At 46.4% G+C, this 18,342-nt stretch overlaps 1 protein-coding gene across 2 annotated transcripts in view; it reads right to left on the bottom strand.

Annotated features, from left to right (window-relative positions):
• PANK4 (pantothenate kinase 4 (inactive)) overlaps positions 1–18,104 on the bottom strand; it is a 28,548-nt gene extending 10,444 nt beyond the window's left edge. The window contains exons 1-12 of one of the 2 annotated variants that reach the window (XM_079986907.1): positions 17,954–18,104; positions 12,030–12,112; positions 10,795–11,003; positions 9,084–9,267; positions 8,490–8,582; positions 8,056–8,209; positions 6,977–7,158; positions 5,998–6,079; positions 4,745–4,845; positions 4,300–4,455; positions 2,335–2,447; positions 449–536 (exon numbers count right to left, since the gene is read on the bottom strand). In XM_079986907.1, coding sequence (XP_079843033.1) covers positions 449–536; positions 2,335–2,447; positions 4,300–4,455; positions 4,745–4,845; positions 5,998–6,079; positions 6,977–7,158; positions 8,056–8,209; positions 8,490–8,582; positions 9,084–9,267; positions 10,795–11,003; positions 12,030–12,112; positions 17,954–18,089 — 1,581 coding nt within the window. In that variant the 5' untranslated portion in view covers positions 18,090–18,104. Of the gene's footprint in view, positions 1–448; positions 537–2,334; positions 2,448–4,299; positions 4,456–4,744; positions 4,846–5,997; positions 6,080–6,976; positions 7,159–8,055; positions 8,210–8,489; positions 8,583–9,083; positions 9,268–10,794; positions 11,004–12,029; positions 12,113–15,166; positions 15,363–17,953 lie in introns of those variants that run through there. The other variant, XM_079986906.1, reaches the window with a different exon arrangement.
• Between the last annotated feature and the right edge of the window lie 238 nt (positions 18,105–18,342).

Below are 18,342 nucleotides of genomic sequence, written 5' to 3'. Positions count from 1 at the left end.
TACCTTTCTAGTCTTACATCCCTGCATCTTGTGTTCCAATTTTCAACAAAACAATTCCATCTTTTAGCAACATCTCACCTCTTTTAGGTATCTCACAGCACTTTCTCACTCCCAGAGTCTTACATACATGCAGGGCATCCATTTGTACATTTACAAATGTACATTTACCCCATTACTCTGGACTCTTCTTTATCAACTGCTCTGAAGGGAAAATCCTCAGGGCAGGGACCCGAATCTGCAGTTTGTCTATCACTGCTCATGGAAAAGAAAAGATTTGATAATCTATGGGTTGTATACAACGCTAGTTGTACTCGGAGTAAACCCAGTGATGTTAATACATCTGACTGAGGTTCATTAGTTTCAATGGGTCTACTCTGAGTAGGACTTAGCTGGATGCAAGCTAAGGCTTACCTGAGCACAGCCAGAAGGTTAAGGAGGAAACACTTACCTTGGAGTAGGGATCTGGGAAGTTGAACTCATTCAAACAGTGCTCCCTTGTATCCAGCAGACTTCTAACAGTTAAGGTGCCATAGGCACTGGGGAAGATGAAAAGGAAAGGACAGGGAGGACATAGGTCAGCTGAGAACACAGAAACCTTATACTGAATCTATCTATCTAGCCCAGTACTGTATACATCAGGGGTTGTCAACCTGGTCCCTACCGCCCACTAGTGGGCATTTCAGGATTCTAGGTGGGCGGTAGGGGGTTCTACGGCACAAGCTGAATCCTCCTTCCATCGAGCACTGGTGGGCGGTAAGGAAATTTGACCATCAAGGAAGATGCATTAGTGGGCGGTAGATATAAAAAGGTTGACCACCCCTGGTCTACACTGACTGGCAGAGGCTCTTCAGGAATTCAGACAGGGGATGTTCCCAGTCCTACTTGCGAGATGCCTGGGATTGAACCTGGAATCTTCTGTGTGCCACTAAGCTCTTGCCCTTCCCGTTTCTAGCTGTGCAGGGTAATTAAGGGCAACTTTTGCTCTGCTAGTTATATGCATCTCTCATGCATCTCAAGATAATTAAGTGGCTTGCTCTCAAAAGGTATTCCATGGTTCTCTGGAATTCCCTTAGGAGTGAAGCACGCAGTCAGCACTGATGTTTTCAACACGGGTTGAAAGCATTCCTCCCTCCCCAATCTTTCCAAATTAGTCTGTTTGCTTCTGCACTTTTTACTTCTTGCTGGGTTTTTAAGAGCTTCATACTGCGTTTTACGATTGGCATCCTGCTTTATATTCCATTCTTCACTTTTTACGCTAGCTTGCTGTTCGGTTGTATCTTATTTTTACATGTCACCACGGCGGAGCTGCTGGTGGTTGTTTTTTAAAGAGATCATCAGCTGCTTTGGGGAGGAAGTTATTCAAACAGCAAGGGATAGAGAGTTTCAAACACACATATAGTGAAATAAACCGAAGGAGTGGATAGGAGCTGAACGGAGACAAAAAAAGAAAAAAGAAAAAAAGACAGACAGACAGACATTCAAAAGGGAAGATTTCCAGCGCATATCCCAACTATGGAAGTAATTACCATGCAATGCACTGACAGCCACTAACTGATTCAACAGTCATGGAGGGTAATTTATCAATGGCTACAAGTTCTGTTCCCCGTGTGCTTCCCTTCAGAAAGCCTTTGAATTAATAGTTGCTGGAAAATCACAGGAGAGAGAATGCTATGGCCCTCGTGCCCTGCTTGTGGGTTTCCTGAATACATCCAGTTCAGGAGTGTGGAAACTCAGACCTGGGGGCCGAATCTGGCCCTTGGGACTTGCTCCAGGCCACACCCCTTCCCCAGTCGCACTGGCTTGAATGTGTCCTTGAACTCCAATAATTCCTCCTGCTTGTTTGGAGGACAGAGGTGTGCTTACTGCACAAAGGCGTTGCTGACTTTTTGCCCAGTGTGGCCCCCAGAAGGTTGAAAAAGCTTCCCTTTCTCTGATCTAGCTGGACACAGCAGAAAGCCTCAAAGCCCTGCTGGATCAGGCCAAATGAGGCCTATCCAGTCCAGCATCCTGTTGCCACAGTGGCCAACCAGAGGCCTCTGGCATGCAGGACACAACCACAGACACAATTCTCCCAACTTGCAATTCCCAGCAGCAGGCATTCAGAGGTGTTCTGCCTCTGGAGCTGGAACATGCCCATCGTGGCTAGTGGCCATCAACAGGCAAAATTTACGGAGGATAAAGACTAGCCGTCTTTTAGAGCCATTTACAAAACTGGTGGGAATTACTCAGGATGCAAAAGTAGCAAGCAGCTCATCAAGACGCCCAGCAGTGTTTAAAATGTGCACTAGGTTCCAGCTAAGTCAACCCACTGCCGTCCCGCACGCACCGACTTACAAAGGCTGCTGCCGGAGCGTCTGAAGTTTGTCCCAGTACTTCTGCCGGAACTTCTCGGCTCGCTCAGCTGCATCAACAGACTCTGGCTGGCTGGCTGCAGCTCGCTTCGCGACCTGGCAAAGGAAGGAAGGAAAGCGGAGGGAGAGACAGTGCCAAGGGCATTATTACTTGCACCTCCAAGACTTTGCGGCTTCTGTTGCTGTTCAACAGAAAACGAAAGCAGATGAAGCAGGAGGCAGAGATAAATGTCAGAACCGGGCCCTGGCAACGGCAAACCCTCTAGATTAGGCTAAATAGTTGCTCTAGTTTGAAGGAAGCAGCTGACCAAAAAACAAAACAAAACAGCAACACACATCAAAGATGCAAGAGGGCAAAAAAAATCCCCTGACATATTTTTATTTATTTATTTAAAGAAATCTCAAGTTTCTCCAAGGGTCCACAAACACTGGCTTAGCTTACCAGCTAACCCAGAGATGGGGAAAATGAGGCCCTGGGGTTGGATGTGGCCCTTCAGGTCTCTCTGGCCCCTTGGACCCTTTCTGGTCACACCCTCACCAGCCCTGATTCATCGACTCCTTGAGTAGTTTTGCTTGGCTGGAATGTGGAATATGTCCTTGGACTGTGATCATGCCTGGGTGGGAGGATACAGAGGGGTGAGTGAGTGTGTGACTGTAGAAACTAGACTAATGTACAAAAGGTAAAAATTACGTTAGCTGTTCTACCTGTTTTTGGCTCTGACCCTGCTTGCCTGGCTGAAAAATGTCTCCCTTCCCTGAATTAAACTCTATCTCTGCAACCCACCAAATCCCTCTGATGTGTAAAGATGGTTTGAAAGAGCGTTTGAGTGCTCTCCCACTTTCACCAATGTCTAGAGTAGAAAAAAAGCAGAGGAGACCTGTCACTCAGCGGCAGAGAACCTGCTTTGCTTACAAAAGGTCCCAGATTCAAATCCCCCACATCTCCGGGCAGGAGAAAACCAGCTGCCAATTCATATAGGGAATTCTGAACAGTGGTCCGATTTGGAACATGGCAGCTTCATACGAAGAGCCCTTCTGGATTGGAGCAAATGTCTAACTAGGGTTCCATCAGCACCAGATGGAGTTTCCCCAAGAAGAGGGACTGACAGTTAACTTGCTCTAGGAATTGAAGGGGTCTTCTAACAACTCTTAGCACCCCAACATACAGCACTTCCCAGGAGCCTTTGGGGGAAGTCATGACTCTTTAAAGTAGTATGATACTGCTTTAAATATAAGGCTCATGTGGGGCCTCCTTCAGCATCCTGTTTCCCTACAGGGGCCAGCCAGACCTTTCAAAAATCCTTCTCCAAACTGCAGAACAAGGGGGATCTTAGAAGAGTGCGTCTCTCTCTCTCTCTCTCTCTCTCTCTCTCTCTCTCTCTGCGCTGTTGGGTGTCCCAGAAGACTAAGTGGATTTGTGCCATCACAGCAAATCTGCAAGAGCTCTCTCACTGCCCTGCTACCTTTTGAGATCTCTTTCAGAAGTGTGTAGGGCACAAAATGCAAACTTCAAGCCAGTACATAGAAAAGTGTGGTGTAGTGGTTAAGAGCGGTAGTCTCGTAATCTGGGGAACCGGGTTCGCGTCTCCGCTCCTCCACATGAAGGGTGACCTTGGGCCAGTCACACTTCTCTGAAGTCTCTCAGCCCCACTCACCTGACAGAGTGTTTGTTGTGGGGGAGGAAGGGAAAGGAGAATGTTAGCTGCTTTGAGACTCCTTCGGGTAGTGATAAAGCGGGATATCAAATCCAAACTCTTCTTCTTCTTCTTTATAATAATACAAAAGGGGGCTTAAGCACAAGATCTCCATTTAAGCCCACTGGGTTTCCGCAGACGCTCCGTAGAATCGGTGGACTTCCATGGGCTTCACTTTCCTATTAAGAAATCTGTGACCCACCCTCCAAAACCATGCAATATATGTGGCAACACATTTAATAGAAGGCCCTCACCCCGTCCAAGGCCTCCTCGAAGCATGAGAGCCAGTACTTCCTAGCCATGGCATCATCGGTGAGGTCAACTGTGTCCGGGATGTAGGTGGATGGATCCTTCAGCAAGGGAAGATTGACAAGCGGTCGTTCCAAACGATCCATTTCCAACATGTCAAACTTGGGAAGAGGAGAGAAAAGGTTGTGATCAGTATAGAATGAGATTAGACAGGAGACCTGCACTAACCTACGTGGTTTACGCCTGGAGAAACTTGGGGAAAGAAAAGCAATGGGAACCTGTGCATTAGCGGCACTCTAGCATAACTACACATCTTTCAAGTCCTAGGTCCTGCTTCCAGGCTTCCCATAATGGGCATTCGGTTGGCCACTGTGAGATCAGGTGGGCCTTTGGCCTGGTCTAGCAGCCAGCCTCTTCTCACCTGCGCAGCTGCATCCTAAGGAGACTCACCGTTCCGCTCCTTTCTCGCTGCATGGGGCAGATGTCCGGCGACGTGCTCATGAGCCCAGAACTGCCAGCGTAGTTTTCCCCCCAGCTGTACTGATTAGGATCTAGGAGATGGTGGGGTGGGGGTGGGGAGGAGAGAAACAGAACGATTAGCTGAAGGCGAGAACATACAAGAAGACGCAGAAAGTGAGATTCTGCCACACATGCCACAGATTTACAATCTTTTGTACAAAGAATAAAAGCAAACAGCAAATAAAGCCAGGTGTTTGGGGAATGCGATAGAACTTTGTTGGGTCATATAATTGGGTTTAAAACAGGGTTTCCCAAACTTGGGTCTCCAGCTGTTTTTTTTTACTATAATTCCCATCTTCCCTGACCACTGGTCCTACTAGCTAGGGATGGCAAGAGTTGTAGTCCAACAACAGCTGGAGACCCAAGTCTGGGAAACCCTGGTTTAAAAAATAAAAAGGTTAGGGAAGAAACGAATGAAAGTTAATCATATTTACTTATTACAATGTTCTGATGGTGAATGACCATAGTCACGGTCACGAAGGGCTGCATCTGATGCTAGGCTTACTCAGAGTAAACCCAATGCAGGGAATAGAACCAACCAAGGTTAATTAATTTCACTGGGTCTACTCTGAGAAGGATGCAGCCCAAATGAAATGCCCCTGACTCTTTGCCAGCAGTAAAGCTTTAAGCTGTGTGAAAACCTGAATTCCTACTGGTGAGTGCCTGGAAGCTTTCAAGCGATGCCTATGTGGTTTTATCTGGCTAGAAAACCACAAGAACAATTAAGCAGAATTTGGGAAAAGAAGAAAGACTTTTACCCTCTCCAATAATAAAACAGTGGGAACATGAGTAAACATTCTTAATACCCCGGCAAGGGGGGTGGGGGAGAAGAAGGGAGAGACTTCTCATGGGCAGACGACCAAGTTGACAATCCTATGTTCTGTTGGCAGATTATCCTTGTCACAACTGGGTCTTGTTAGGGGAGAAGTCACAGTTGGAGGCTTAACTTTCCCCCTTTTTCTAGGCAGGAGGTGGTGGGGCGGTGCCATGTTCTGGCACAAACAGGCGGGCTGAGGAGGAGGCCAAATTTCTTTTAAAACCCACCACAGTAAATGGAGTGAGAAATTGGGAGCTCCATGCCCAGAAGTCCAAGAATGGCTGGAGCAGGAGACTTCATATCCCCCGGCAGGGGGTTCAGAGTTGTGAACTTTTTTCAGAGCGCTGTATTGGTGTTCTGTACTTACTGTCTTGCTCGGCTCCCTTCAGAAATGCCCCGATGGCTCCCAGGTATCCTTCGTGCCTCAGGAACAAGGCCTGAACCTCTCCCTGCCACAACATGAAAATGTTTGTGTTTGGACGGCCTCCAATAGCTTGAAAAGCTCTTTTTGCATTACTGTGTTTACAGCTCTTAACAAAAGAGCAAGCACAGATCATAAGCTGCAACCCTGACTTTGCACAGGAATTCCAAGACCTATTTCAACGCAGAAATTCTGCAAGCGTAAACATGGCGCTTGAATTGGGCTTTTTGCTGCCTCCAGTCACATCTGGGGTAAACAAAGACAATGGGGGCAAATATTGCAGTGGATATTTTGCAAAAACGAACAAACCAGGCAGCCACTGAGGAGTGAAGAGGGCTCGAATTTCCCTGTCACTAATTTTGCCTGACTCGCTCGTTTCTGCATTGTATCACATGCTAGTACTACTCAAATGCACAGAAATTAAGGGACATTATTTAGGGCTTCCAATAAATGACACATTAAAAAGAAAGCCATGTCTCTAGACTAGCACGGCTTAGATCAGTGACTACCTGTTTCTTTACAGGCATTATCAAGCGTGACAAAGCTGAAAGGGTGGACTGCAGCTATTAATTCTGTTATAGTTTAATTACTTTTTAACCTTTATGTTCTCAGCTATCTGTGTTTGTTTTAATTTTTGTGAGCTGCCTTGAGTCCCGGTTCTAGGGAAAAGGTTGGACACACACACACAGTGCTGTACATAATCCAGGAATGGGGAGGTTGTGGCCCTGCAGATATTACTGGAGTCAAAACTCCGATCAGCCCAGCAAGCATAACCAAAGCCCAGGGGAGATGGGAGATGGAGTTGAACAACATATAGTGGGCACCAGATTACCCACCCCTGACTTAATCACACAGCTGCAAACCAAACAAACACCTTTAGTCATTCCCTGAAAACTAAAACCAATAAATAATAATAATTCATTACCTTGGAGAAGAAATTAATACTGTAAGTAATTGTGCGCATGGTGACTGGATGGCCTCGAATAAAAAAGCCTCCAAAATAAATTTTGTTCAGGTTGTGGAGTTTGGCGTAGAGGCAAGCCAGCTGCCCAATATCGTTGCTGATCATATGAAGCAAGCTTTTTGCCATGTCTTCTTTGGAAAATTCTAAAAAGGAGGGGGACGGGGGGGGGGGGGGAGAGATAAGAGTATGGGTAAACAACTCATGGCCCACAGCACAATTGTAAAAGTCATTTGCAAGCAATCAGTTCAGGTCTCTGGGAAGAGAAGACAACCTGCTGGGTGAGGAGAAAGAAAGATACAGAGAGAAAAAAGTGTGCCCCCTAAAAATTTGGCTCTGGCCCTGCCCCTACCTCTAGCATATGGCACCCAGAAGAAAAGAAAAGACTGTCCCTTTAATCCAGGGATAGGCAAACATACCCAAGAGGACTCTCTTAGAGTCCAGGAGTAGCCAACGCGGTGGTCTCTAGATGTTGTTGGACTACAACTCCCTTCATCCCCATCTTTTGGGCATGCTGGCAGAGACTGATGGGGGTTGTGGGTCAACAGGATCTAGTGGTTCTCAACCTGTGGGTCCCCAGATGTTGTTGGACTACAACTCCCATCATCCCTGAGCTCTGGCCTTGCTAGCTAGGGGTGATGGGAGTTGTAGTTCAACAACATCTGGGGACTCACAGGTTGAGAAAAGCTGATAGAGGATCACCCCATTGGCTATCCCAGTTGTAGATGAGTAAGAACGGGTCAGAATTCACTCTGGAGGGAACTCAGGTGGTTTTCTGGAATGAATCAGGGATGAAGCCAGCAGCAACTCTGGGGCTTGTTTGGTCAATTCAACACTAGACCTGTAGCCTCATCAGAATCAAGTTACATGGTTAGCTCTGTCCATGGGCCTACTCTGAGTAAAACCTAGTTGGCTAGAGCCCTACATACACTTTGTTTTAAAAGACTGACAGAGCAAGGCAGCAACTCAGCAGACAAACCCATGGGTTCTTTCACAGGTTTGATCACCGCACCAGCACGACGAAGTGAATTTTCAAGTGGTACCTTTGTCTGCTGTGGCAGATTTCCCAAAACTACTGGCAATCAGGTTTCCACTTAGCCCCAGCGTCTGGTAGGCCCCACCATAAACATCCTTCACAAGCATATCGACGTTTGTGTGCCGTCCCTTCGAAGCGAGCTGCAGCAACTCATCAAATTTCTAAAAAAACAACAACCAAACAAACAACACCCTGCAAACGTCACTTGAGCACCTCTTGACATGATGGATAATTCTTAGGTCCCGTGGACTCCCCACCTGAAGCTGTTCACTGCAGACACAGATTGACTACCTGCAGTAAGAACGAGGCCTTGGTCTAGGAAGCACCAACACCAATTTGTGCTTCTCACGCAGGACAAGAGGGGCAACCAAGGTGGCCAAGAGATCTTCCCTTATTAGCAACACACCCAAGTCATGACAAAATTGTAGCTTCTTGTATTACCTTTGTTTGTGTAAGCAATGCTCCGAGACCCCAGAAAGTGCCCCCTCCGATCGAGCTCCCTCCAATCCACTCAAATTTATCTTCCGTTTCCACCTATCAGGAGCAACAACAGCACACAGAGATTACAGCTGTAATATCAACATGAACACATATCTCAGTGTATGCCTGTCTGGACATGTTTTTCCCTTGGGAAACCCAGCTTTCAAATAACCAGGAAGAGAGAGAAAGGTGGGGATCAGTACGGGATGAACAGCCTAGACAGGTGACCTATGCAAACCATGAATGGTTTAACCAGGTGGAGCAGCAGCAGGAAGATCTTCAATTGCAAGGCAAAAAGGAGACAAAAGGAACCATATTTTAGATGTACCTTTTAGATCAGGAGTGAGGAACCTTTTTCAGACAGAGGACCACATTCCCTTTTGCACAACCTTCTGGGGGCAGCATGTCAGTGGTGGGCAGGGCCACAGGCAAAGGTGACAAGTGTCATTGGGATGGACAGCCACCAGCCACCAGCCATTCTTTCCTCAATCTGAACTACACTTTCAATATCTGCATACAAATTATCAATTGAATTGTTAAGCTGATTTTACATACCTTCACTATGGAAACTCCTGAGCCGATATTGACTAGCAAATAAGGGAAAATATGTGGGTGGTTCATCTGAAACCGGAACTCTGGGTCTGCATCCTTCATGTATGTAAATGCCTCGTGGGGGATGTTCTTTAGCACAAAGTTGCACCCTTTAATTAGGCAGGTCATGACATCTTCTTTATCTAACCTAAAACATGAATAAAAAAAGTAAAGTTCCGTTACTTTCAGCTCTATGTGCTTTACAAGACTCAGATTAATTCTGCTGTTCAGTTTAATTGTCAATTTTACCCCAATGACTTTGAAAACTGAAGTGTGCAAGTGTTGTCTATTTCTGTGTCTGTATGTGTGTTGGTGGGGAATTAATTTGGGGAAGGAAGTGACCAGAAGCGGGTGGTGCCAGCAACTTGCTCAAAACTCCAGAAGTACCCATAATCCTAAAAAAAGTTCCTGCTGTGAAGTCTCCCTGTCTGATCACTTAGAGAGAATTCTCTTCGGCTGGTGAAAAAGAACTGACTCTTACCTTGGGCTCCACTGATAGCATTAATTTTGTTTGGCCATTCTGAGAGCAGGGAGTAGGTCACCCCACTTTCAGCGAGATCTCATTCTTTTCAAGGGACCTCACACACATTCAACACAATTGTATTGCAGGTTGCTCTGTTGCTTCCTCTCACCACAGGTGAACAAGGAAATGGCTGTGTTCAAGTCTAGGTGAGGCATTACTCGTTCTGCAGCTATGCTGGTCTCTGTTTGCTCACAGACCACCTCTACACGCCCTGTGAAACCTACCAGCCTTCCCTCCACCCAGCCCATCAAGTTAGAATAAAAAAATTGAGAAGTCTACGCAGTGTCCGATTCTGCAGCCCAGAGCCAGCCAGTTCCCAAGTTTATGTGCAAGTAAACTACAGTTAGCCCACAACTTTCACAGGGGTTACGTTCCGGGGATTGCACCTAAAGCAAAAATCGCTTATAGTCAAAACAAATTGGGGTTCTATGGCAGGTGGGATTGCCAGAGTTCCTTTATCCTCCTGACACCCTTTTTATTTATTTGCCAAGCATGTAAGGCTGGATGTGCACAAGTTAAATGCATGTGAGTTGCAGGCTTACTGTAACAGATTTATTTAGAAATACAGTCGTACCTTGGATCCTGAACACCGCAAACCCGGAAGTGAGTGTTCCGGTTTGCGAACGTTCTTTGGAACCTGAACATCCAATGCAGCTTCTGCAGGGCTTATTGCAGCCAATCAGAAGCCGCACCTTGGTTTCCAAACGTTTTGGAAGTCAAACAGACTTCCGGAACAGATTCCGTTCGACTTCCAAGGTACAATTGTATAATCAGATACAGTGGTACTTCAGGTTACAGATGCTTCAGGTTACAGACGCTTCAGGTTACAGACTCTGCTAACCCAGAAATAGTACCTCGGGTTAAGAACAGTTTCAGGTTAAGAACAGACCTCCAGAACGAATTAGGTTCTTAACCCAAGGTACCACTGTATATGTGTATATGTATATATCTGTATGTTGCTACAGAAGCTTGTTTGGGGGCTGAAGAACAGGGTAAAAACAAGTCAAGAGAATCTGCCTCCCAAAGCAAGTGGTTTACTTCTTCTTCATGGCAAGGCCTGCGCCAATGCCAAGTGATCAAAGCATACAGCAGCCCATCAAAGCCAATAATAATAATTTCCAACACAAAGGAAGCCTCTGCATTTCCACTTACTTTAGTCCCAGCTTCTTCTCAATAAGGTCTTTGAATTTGTACGCACCACCTCCTGTGGCTTTGATCACTTTCGTTTCCGTGTTGACAAGATGGTCTTTGATGAAGTCCAGACAGGTTTCAATATAGGCGTTCTCAAACTTAATGAAATGCAGCCGAGCCGTTATCTCCTCCTGCACCGTGATTTCGTAGGGCGATTCATGTTCTACGTCCTTTGGGGAACGGCAACAAAAATAAAAAGTAAACAACAGCCCCAACTCTAAAAAGAAAAGCAAATTCAGAGGTTGCTTTCCTTTTTTATTTTTTATTATTACTTGTTTGGAGCATTTGTACCCCACACTTCAGCCAAAAAGGCTCCCAGAGCTGCTTGCATATAATCAAGTAAAACAAGACAGTCCCTACCTGCAGGTTTGCAATTAAAAAAAAATGTCACACACAAGGAAACAGGGATACGGAGGGAAGAGGAAAAGCAAAAACTCAGACACTAATTTCTAAATAGTTGTTCCTATAAGAAACACTGGCACAGTTCAGGGGCAGGAGGTGCTTGATGCAGCGGGGTCTCCAGCAAAGCTAATGAAATGAGCCCTACCTCCTATCTCTCCCTCTGAGGAAGCCTGACGCAATGGCTGCCCCCAAGTGACAGTCAAGGGGAGAGGAGATTTGATGGAGCTGGCCTGTCACGGCAGAACTGAAGGGAGTAAGCTCCGCTTCCTATCTCTCCCACTGAGAAAGTCTAAATTTAGCGGTCCACAGAGCCTAGGACTTGCTGATCAGAAGGTCGGCGGTTTGAATCCCTGCAATGGGGTGAGCTCCTGTTGCTCAGTCCCAGCTCCTGCCAACCTAGCAGTTCGAAAGCACGGCAAAGTGCAAGTAGATAAATAGGTACCGCTCTGGCGGGAAGGTAAACGGTGTTTCCGTGTGCTGCTCTGGTTCACCAGAAGTGGTTTAGTTATGCTGGCCACATGACCCGGAAGCTGTACGCCGGCTCCCTCAGCCAATAAAGTGAGATGAGTGCCGCAACCCCAGAGTCGGCCACGACTGGACCTAACGATCAGGGGTCCCTTTACCCTTTAATCTGCCGCAAAATGCCACTATAGCATGATTTAAAACTATTGCAATATCCACACATTCATATACAGTATTTTGAGTATGTTTTTATTGTCACTATCTTCAAATGAACATTAACAAAAACAGTAAGGATTTTGGCTGCACAGTAATAAAAATAATAGTAACCTTACCTTTCCTGATTGATCAAAAGATCGCACTCTTGCCACTTTATGCTGTACTGTTGAATAATAAGCCAATTTGGCCAGCGATCCACCTGCCGACAAAATAAAATTATAGCAGCGAGATAAGTATTTGGAGCAGCTGAAATGGGGCCTCTCCGGAAGTTTTTTGTCTACAAATCCCATCAGCCTCAGCTAGCTAAGGATGATGGGAGCTGCAGTCCAGCAACAACAGGAGAGGACTGCAGTGACTACCTCTGGTCTACAAGATCAGGGCAGGGATAGCAGAGACCTGTTAAGTTAGACCAAGCTAGCCTCAGGTGGCATGCGTCCTAGGTGGTGACCCACCTTAAAATTAAGGTGATAAGGAAAACAGAGTTATATTGCTTGAAGATACAATGGATTTGCAGCTTATTTACTTGTGTAATCAGTTTTACATGCTTGGCCAAAAAAAGGGGGAGGGGAGTGAAAGGGGGGAACGTCACAAGGGGGTGGCAGAATGGGAAAAAAATATTGGCTATCCCACCCCCACCCCACTCACCCTGTGAGAGCATTTGGAGGTTCATCAGAGAGACTGTATCAGCCTTGGGAGAGACTGTACAGTGGTACCTCGGTTTAAGAGCAGCCCTGTTTACGAACTATTCAGTTTACGAACTCCACAAAACCGGAAGTGGTGTCCTTACATCGGTCTAAGAACGGAAGCCGAACGGTGGAAGGGCACCAGCGGCAGGAGGCCTCATTAGGGAAAGCGCACCTCAGTTTAAGAACAGTTTCGGTTTAAGAATGGACTTCCGGAATGGGTTAAGTTCGTAAACCAAGGTACCACTGTAGAGGTGATCAGAGTGTCTTCAGTTGCTTTGGGAGAGTTTTTTAAAGGTTTGCATTGACTATGCTCAATTCTGGCTTTACACGAACGGAACCCCTGCATAAGGTGCGAACCAACTGCTTACAATATGACCTGTTTTTAATCTACGTTACGCCAGCTTGGTTTTATACAGCCTTTAAGTTGTGAGGTAATGCCTTAGTGACCAACGTAACATTTGTAAGCTTCTTTACGTAATATTTTGTGCTTTAGCTAATATCATTTGAACTCCAATTAACAGTAAACTGATTGTTGACCAGCTTGATCCTCCCTACAACAACAATCAAGAAGCATGCCACAAGTAGTTTAAGTGCTTTCTTTTAATTGAGCTGTGAGCAATGTAACTGTTGGGCAACCTCAATTATTTTCCCGTAACTTGCGATAATGGTGTTCTCTAGAAGTAGGGCGGTGGGGAAATCCATCTGCAGCAATATGCACAGAGCTAATAGTTCATGGGCAAGTTTGAAATTTACAGTAATGTGTTTTTTTGGAAACTTGGGGGGGGGGGAAGGTTTTCTTGCAAATGACATGTCACCAGCATAACATGGCAATTCACTGCAAAGCACCCACAAATCATTGCCTTCAAAAGTGACACTGTGCATATGATAAATTTTACTATGCCCCCACAAGTGGCAGGTCAGCATTAAGTGGGGGGGTCTGACCCCGGCCTCCCATGTGTTAGTCCAACATGTTCAACCTAATTTTGAACTTGACCATAGAGTGAGGTACTGCTGCTATAGGACCATATTCACTCAGACACTATAGCTAGATGGTGAAAAGTTGCAAGCCTATTCCATGTGTTATACAGTAGTACCTCAGGTTAAGTACTTAATTCGTTCCGGAGGTCCGTACTTAACCTGAAACTGTTCTTAACCTGAAGCACCACTAGCTAATGAGGCCTCCTGCTGCTGTTAGAGCACGATTTCTGTTCTCATCCTGAAGCAAAGTGCTTAACCTGAAGCACTATTTCTGGGTTAGCGGAGTCTGTAACCTGAAGTGTATGTAACCTGAAGCATATGTAACCCGAGGTACCACTGTAACTGGAGAGTTCTTTTCCGTCTAAAATATGTTGGGGTGTATCCAACAACGTTTTACTCAGAGTAGGCCTACTAAAATTAAATCCAAAAAGACTAGTCGCATTAATTTCAGCAGGTCTCCTCTGAGCTGGACCGACATTAATTTACGAACAGCTCACATTATAAAGTATCAATACAGAAAAACTAAACATGAATATAAAACATGCACTGGAAGTAGCAACAGATTTTTTTAAAAAAACCCAATACAAACACCAAGAGGCAATAATTTTAAATAGTAATACTTTACGGCTGCACCCTCCTCTCTCTCTCCTGTGTGCACCAGAAGAGGTTCCCAAAAGGCTGAACTTGACATTTAAGCTAATCAGCAAAGGAACCAGGAAAGCGACAATTATTTTACAATCAAAGGATGTGCTTAATCCGCTCTGAGCGTTCCAAGCCCACCCTCGCCACAGGTTATTTGGTAGTTCCCACCCACAATATTCAAGATTGCCCAACGTGTAGTTATTTCCTTTTGTCAGGACTAATCTCTAGAAAGCTGCAGAAAATGCTGAACTGAAGTGTTTCCTCTTCCCCATTGAGATAAGGGAGTTGCAGCCTTCCGCAGGAAACACGACACACAAAGGAAATTAATATTGCACACAGCACATAGTTAAGGCTGTGGCATCCGCTCCCACAGGTCCAGCGGTGGCCACAAACTTGGATGGTTTTAGAAAAGGATTAGACCAACACAGCAGGATGGCTGTGTTCAGCTTCTGCTGTCAGAGGCATTGTACCTCTGCATGCCAGTTGCTAGAAACCACAGAAGGGAAGGAGTGATCCTACACTCAGGTCTTGCTTGTGGATTCCCATAAGGGGCATCGCCAGGCTTGCCACTGGATGGATTACATGTGCCTTTGGTTCCAGCAGGTCTCTTCTTAGGTTCTCCCCTATTTTTATGAAATATGCTGCTCCATTACACTTTTAAAGCTGGCACATAGTTCCTTCCTAAAAGATTTAAAAATAAAAGAAACAGCATGCACTCCAGAATTTGAGTTGGGGTGAACAGGGATGCATCTTAAGTCTGTTCAAGCTGCATGTGCTCTCAGGTTGTTGTTGTTGTTGTTGTTGTTAAGTACATTTTAAATGTTCCCCAAGGAGGCAAAAGGCTTACATGTAGAAATGTCACACGAGAGGGAGAATGCAAGGACTTGCACCAAACACAGAGGTTTGTTTTTAATAACAACCAGGGAAACATTCCCACAAACTCCCACCTGCAACCTGGAGTCGGTGAAAAAAGTTGTACCACTTGATTCTGAAAGCTGTGCAAGGCAGAAGATCTCCCAACATCCTATTTATACCAGATTCCACAGAAAATTCTGCAAGTATGTCACCAGGAAAGACAGCCTGGGCATCTGAACCCAGTTTTACGACATCTGCTGAATTAACATACATACTTTTTGTAGGGAGTTTGCTTTTGTGGTTTTTTATTTTGTCTTTGTGTTTGAAGTGACAAATGCACAACAAGCAGCACTGAATATGATTCTATTAAAAACAAAGAACTATATTGATGTCCGTTGTGACACTGTTCTGCAACTGGGGGGGGGGGGGCTTTCTAGAGTGTAACAACACGTGATACCTGATTTATGTCTAATTGGCAGAGCTAAGCGGGTGTCCAAACACTGTTTCGGACACCCACTGTGGGATGCTCTTGTGTCTGAGGTTACAGCTAATCTCCTTGCTTTAATTCCACTCTGACCTAGTGGGAAGAAATCAAGCTCTAGCATTTAACCCACATTTTTGGTTAAATGTGAAAAACAAAGCTAGCATCATCTCTTTTTTTGGAGAAGTTACACTCCACAAGGGGGCAGGGGATACCAGCTCAAGCTCTTAATGCAAACCCAATCCTTTGATTTTAATTGCATGGTATAATTTTATCTACTGTGGGGCTTGGATTACAGATGATTCAAAATGTAAGACAAAAATGAGAACAGAAAACACCATCTTGTTCCAGCAGGACTCAGGTTTTAAATGACTTTTGAGGAAACACAACTCAGATAATTCTCCGAACAAAAGAGCAAAAGTAAGGCACAGGCACCAATGCTTGCTAAGCAGCAGTTCCAGGAACAACATGCAATGGCATGAGATGTCTAGTTCTTTATAAATCAGCATAATTATGTGACAAAGGACCTCTTCTTGAAATGAGGTTTATGGCTTATCCCCACCCACACATAATATGAAAATTTTCTCTTTTAGACAGGTAAAAGGTTCAAGTGATAGCCAGTAGTAGTGCATCTCAAAGCAGAACCACTGAAACCATTGACTCAAGCAACGTTTAAATCTATTAATCTCAGCTTTAAGTGTGATTTAGCTGGATGTCCCTCATTGACAGGGATGCAGCAAAATCTCCAATCTGTCCTATTCTCCTCACACACGCAAACGTTCAGGGATGAAAAACCAGGGACAAATGCAAGACAAGTGATAAAGGCAGGTCAGTACTACTTAACTCTCCCAAACCTAGGCCCACTGTCCATTTCCTGGCCTGCCTCAACCAGGGAAGAATCATCTGTCAATTTCAGCCACAAATTCCTAATCCCACACTGTAGTATATATGAATATATGCAAAGCACTTTAAACACCAAAGTCTAATGGGGAGAAAGGGTGGGATATAAATTTAAAAATAAATAGATAGGATATAATGTTATACCAAATAAACAGTACTTTCAGTTTTTGTTTATTTTTTGTTTATTTCATTTGTATCCCATCTTTCCTCCAAGGAGCTTAAAATAGCAAAATCTCTGTTTTATCCACACAACAATCCTGTGAGCTAGGTTAGGCTGATATTTAGCACCTGGCTCAAGGTCACCCAGCGAGCTTCATGGGTGAGGGAGAATTTGAACCTTGGTCCTTTAGGTACTATTCCAACACACCACAACCACAGTGCACTGGCTTTGAACGTGTTTAAAGCATGTTACATAAAATGACCATGTAATAATACACCTGCATATCAGCAGTCGGGAACTCCCCCCCCCCCCCAGGTCGAGGGCCACATTCCCTCCCAGGAAACCTTCTGGGGGCCACATGCAAGCAATGTGCGGGCCCAGGGAGCGAAAGTGGAAGAGAAGCAAATGCAAATTTTAACTTGACACGAGAAGTCAGTTTCTACACTAGCCGCACAAAACACCCATCCAAGATGAACGAGAGGTCCATTTCAAGGGCACGTTTCCAGCCAAGCAAAAAACAGAACTCAGGATAGCTCTGTCAGTAGAGCACACGAGCCTCTTCATCTCAGGGTTGTGGGTTCGAAACCCCACCTTGGGCAAGATTCCTGCATCACAGGGGGTTGGACTAAATGACCCTCGTGGTCCATTCCAACTCTCTGCTCCTATGTGTGCAATGCTGGGCTGGTGTAGCCTGAGGAGAGCCATGAGGGCCGGGGAGAAAGGCCCTGGGGGCCACCTCTGAAAACCTGCCCAATCCTATTTCCCTTTCCTCCAAGGGTAGCACATTTCCCAGCCCTCACTTGGGGAGAAAACAAGGTCAAACTCCTTTCCAATTCCCCCACCCCAAGTATGGGGGCGATACCCAGGCAGCCCCCAGCCCCAAACCCTGGCGGTGTTTCCCACCCCTAATGGCAGGGAAGGTACAGCCAAAGCGGGCAACCTTGTTTATACGTTCTCTTCTCTACCTCTCCCCCGCCCCCTCCCGGCCCCTGAGCAAGGCACTCTGGGCTCCGTAGTTTCCTCGCCGCGAGCCAACGCCGGCCGCGGTGAGAGCGGGGACTACACCTCCCGCCGTGCGCCGCGCCGCCCGCTCGGCCCCGGGGCACGCCGGGACTTGCCGTCCGCTTCTCCCTCAGCCGCCACGGGCCGCTATGGGAAGCGGGACTACCGTTCCCGGCGTCCCTCGCGCGGCGACGGCGGCGGCGCCTCAGCTCCTCCGCGCGTTCGCCTCCCTTTTTCTCTCTCAAATGAAGATGGTGAAGTGGCCGTGAGGAGCGGTGCTGGCTGCCGCCGCCTCTCCGCCCTCAGCGGCGTCCCTCCCCGCCAGCCCCGGCTCACCGATGTCGATGGCGAAGCGCTTGGCGTTCTCCAGGTTGCGGAAGATCTCGTCCGGCGGGAGGGTGATGCTCTTGTCTAGGCTGCCGCTGACGCCGCCGCTGTTCCTACCACCGCCTCGCCCGCCCCGCTCCGCCATTTTGGACGCATCGACCCGCTCTCTGCGTGCCCGGCCTCTTTAGGCATGCAAATTTATGCGCATATGTTTTGCGTGCTAAATGCCAGGGAGGAGGAGGAGGAGGAGAAAGAGGCTCCGCATACATCTAAAGGGGGGGGGAGTGGGCGGCGCTTTCCAGAAGCTCCGCCCACGCCTCTTGTTCCCTTTCGCCGTTCGTGCCCAGGGAATGAAAACGATTTAGGCTGCCTCCACTGGAAATGCGCTTACTCGGGAG

Source organism: Podarcis cretensis, assembly GCF_951804945.1.
Source record: "Podarcis cretensis genome assembly, chromosome: 8".
In the NCBI taxonomy this organism is placed as follows: Eukaryota; Metazoa; Chordata; class Lepidosauria; order Squamata; family Lacertidae; genus Podarcis; species Podarcis cretensis.
The sequence above is the reverse complement of the archived record's forward strand: the minus strand, read 5'-3'. Positions and strand labels throughout refer to the sequence as shown.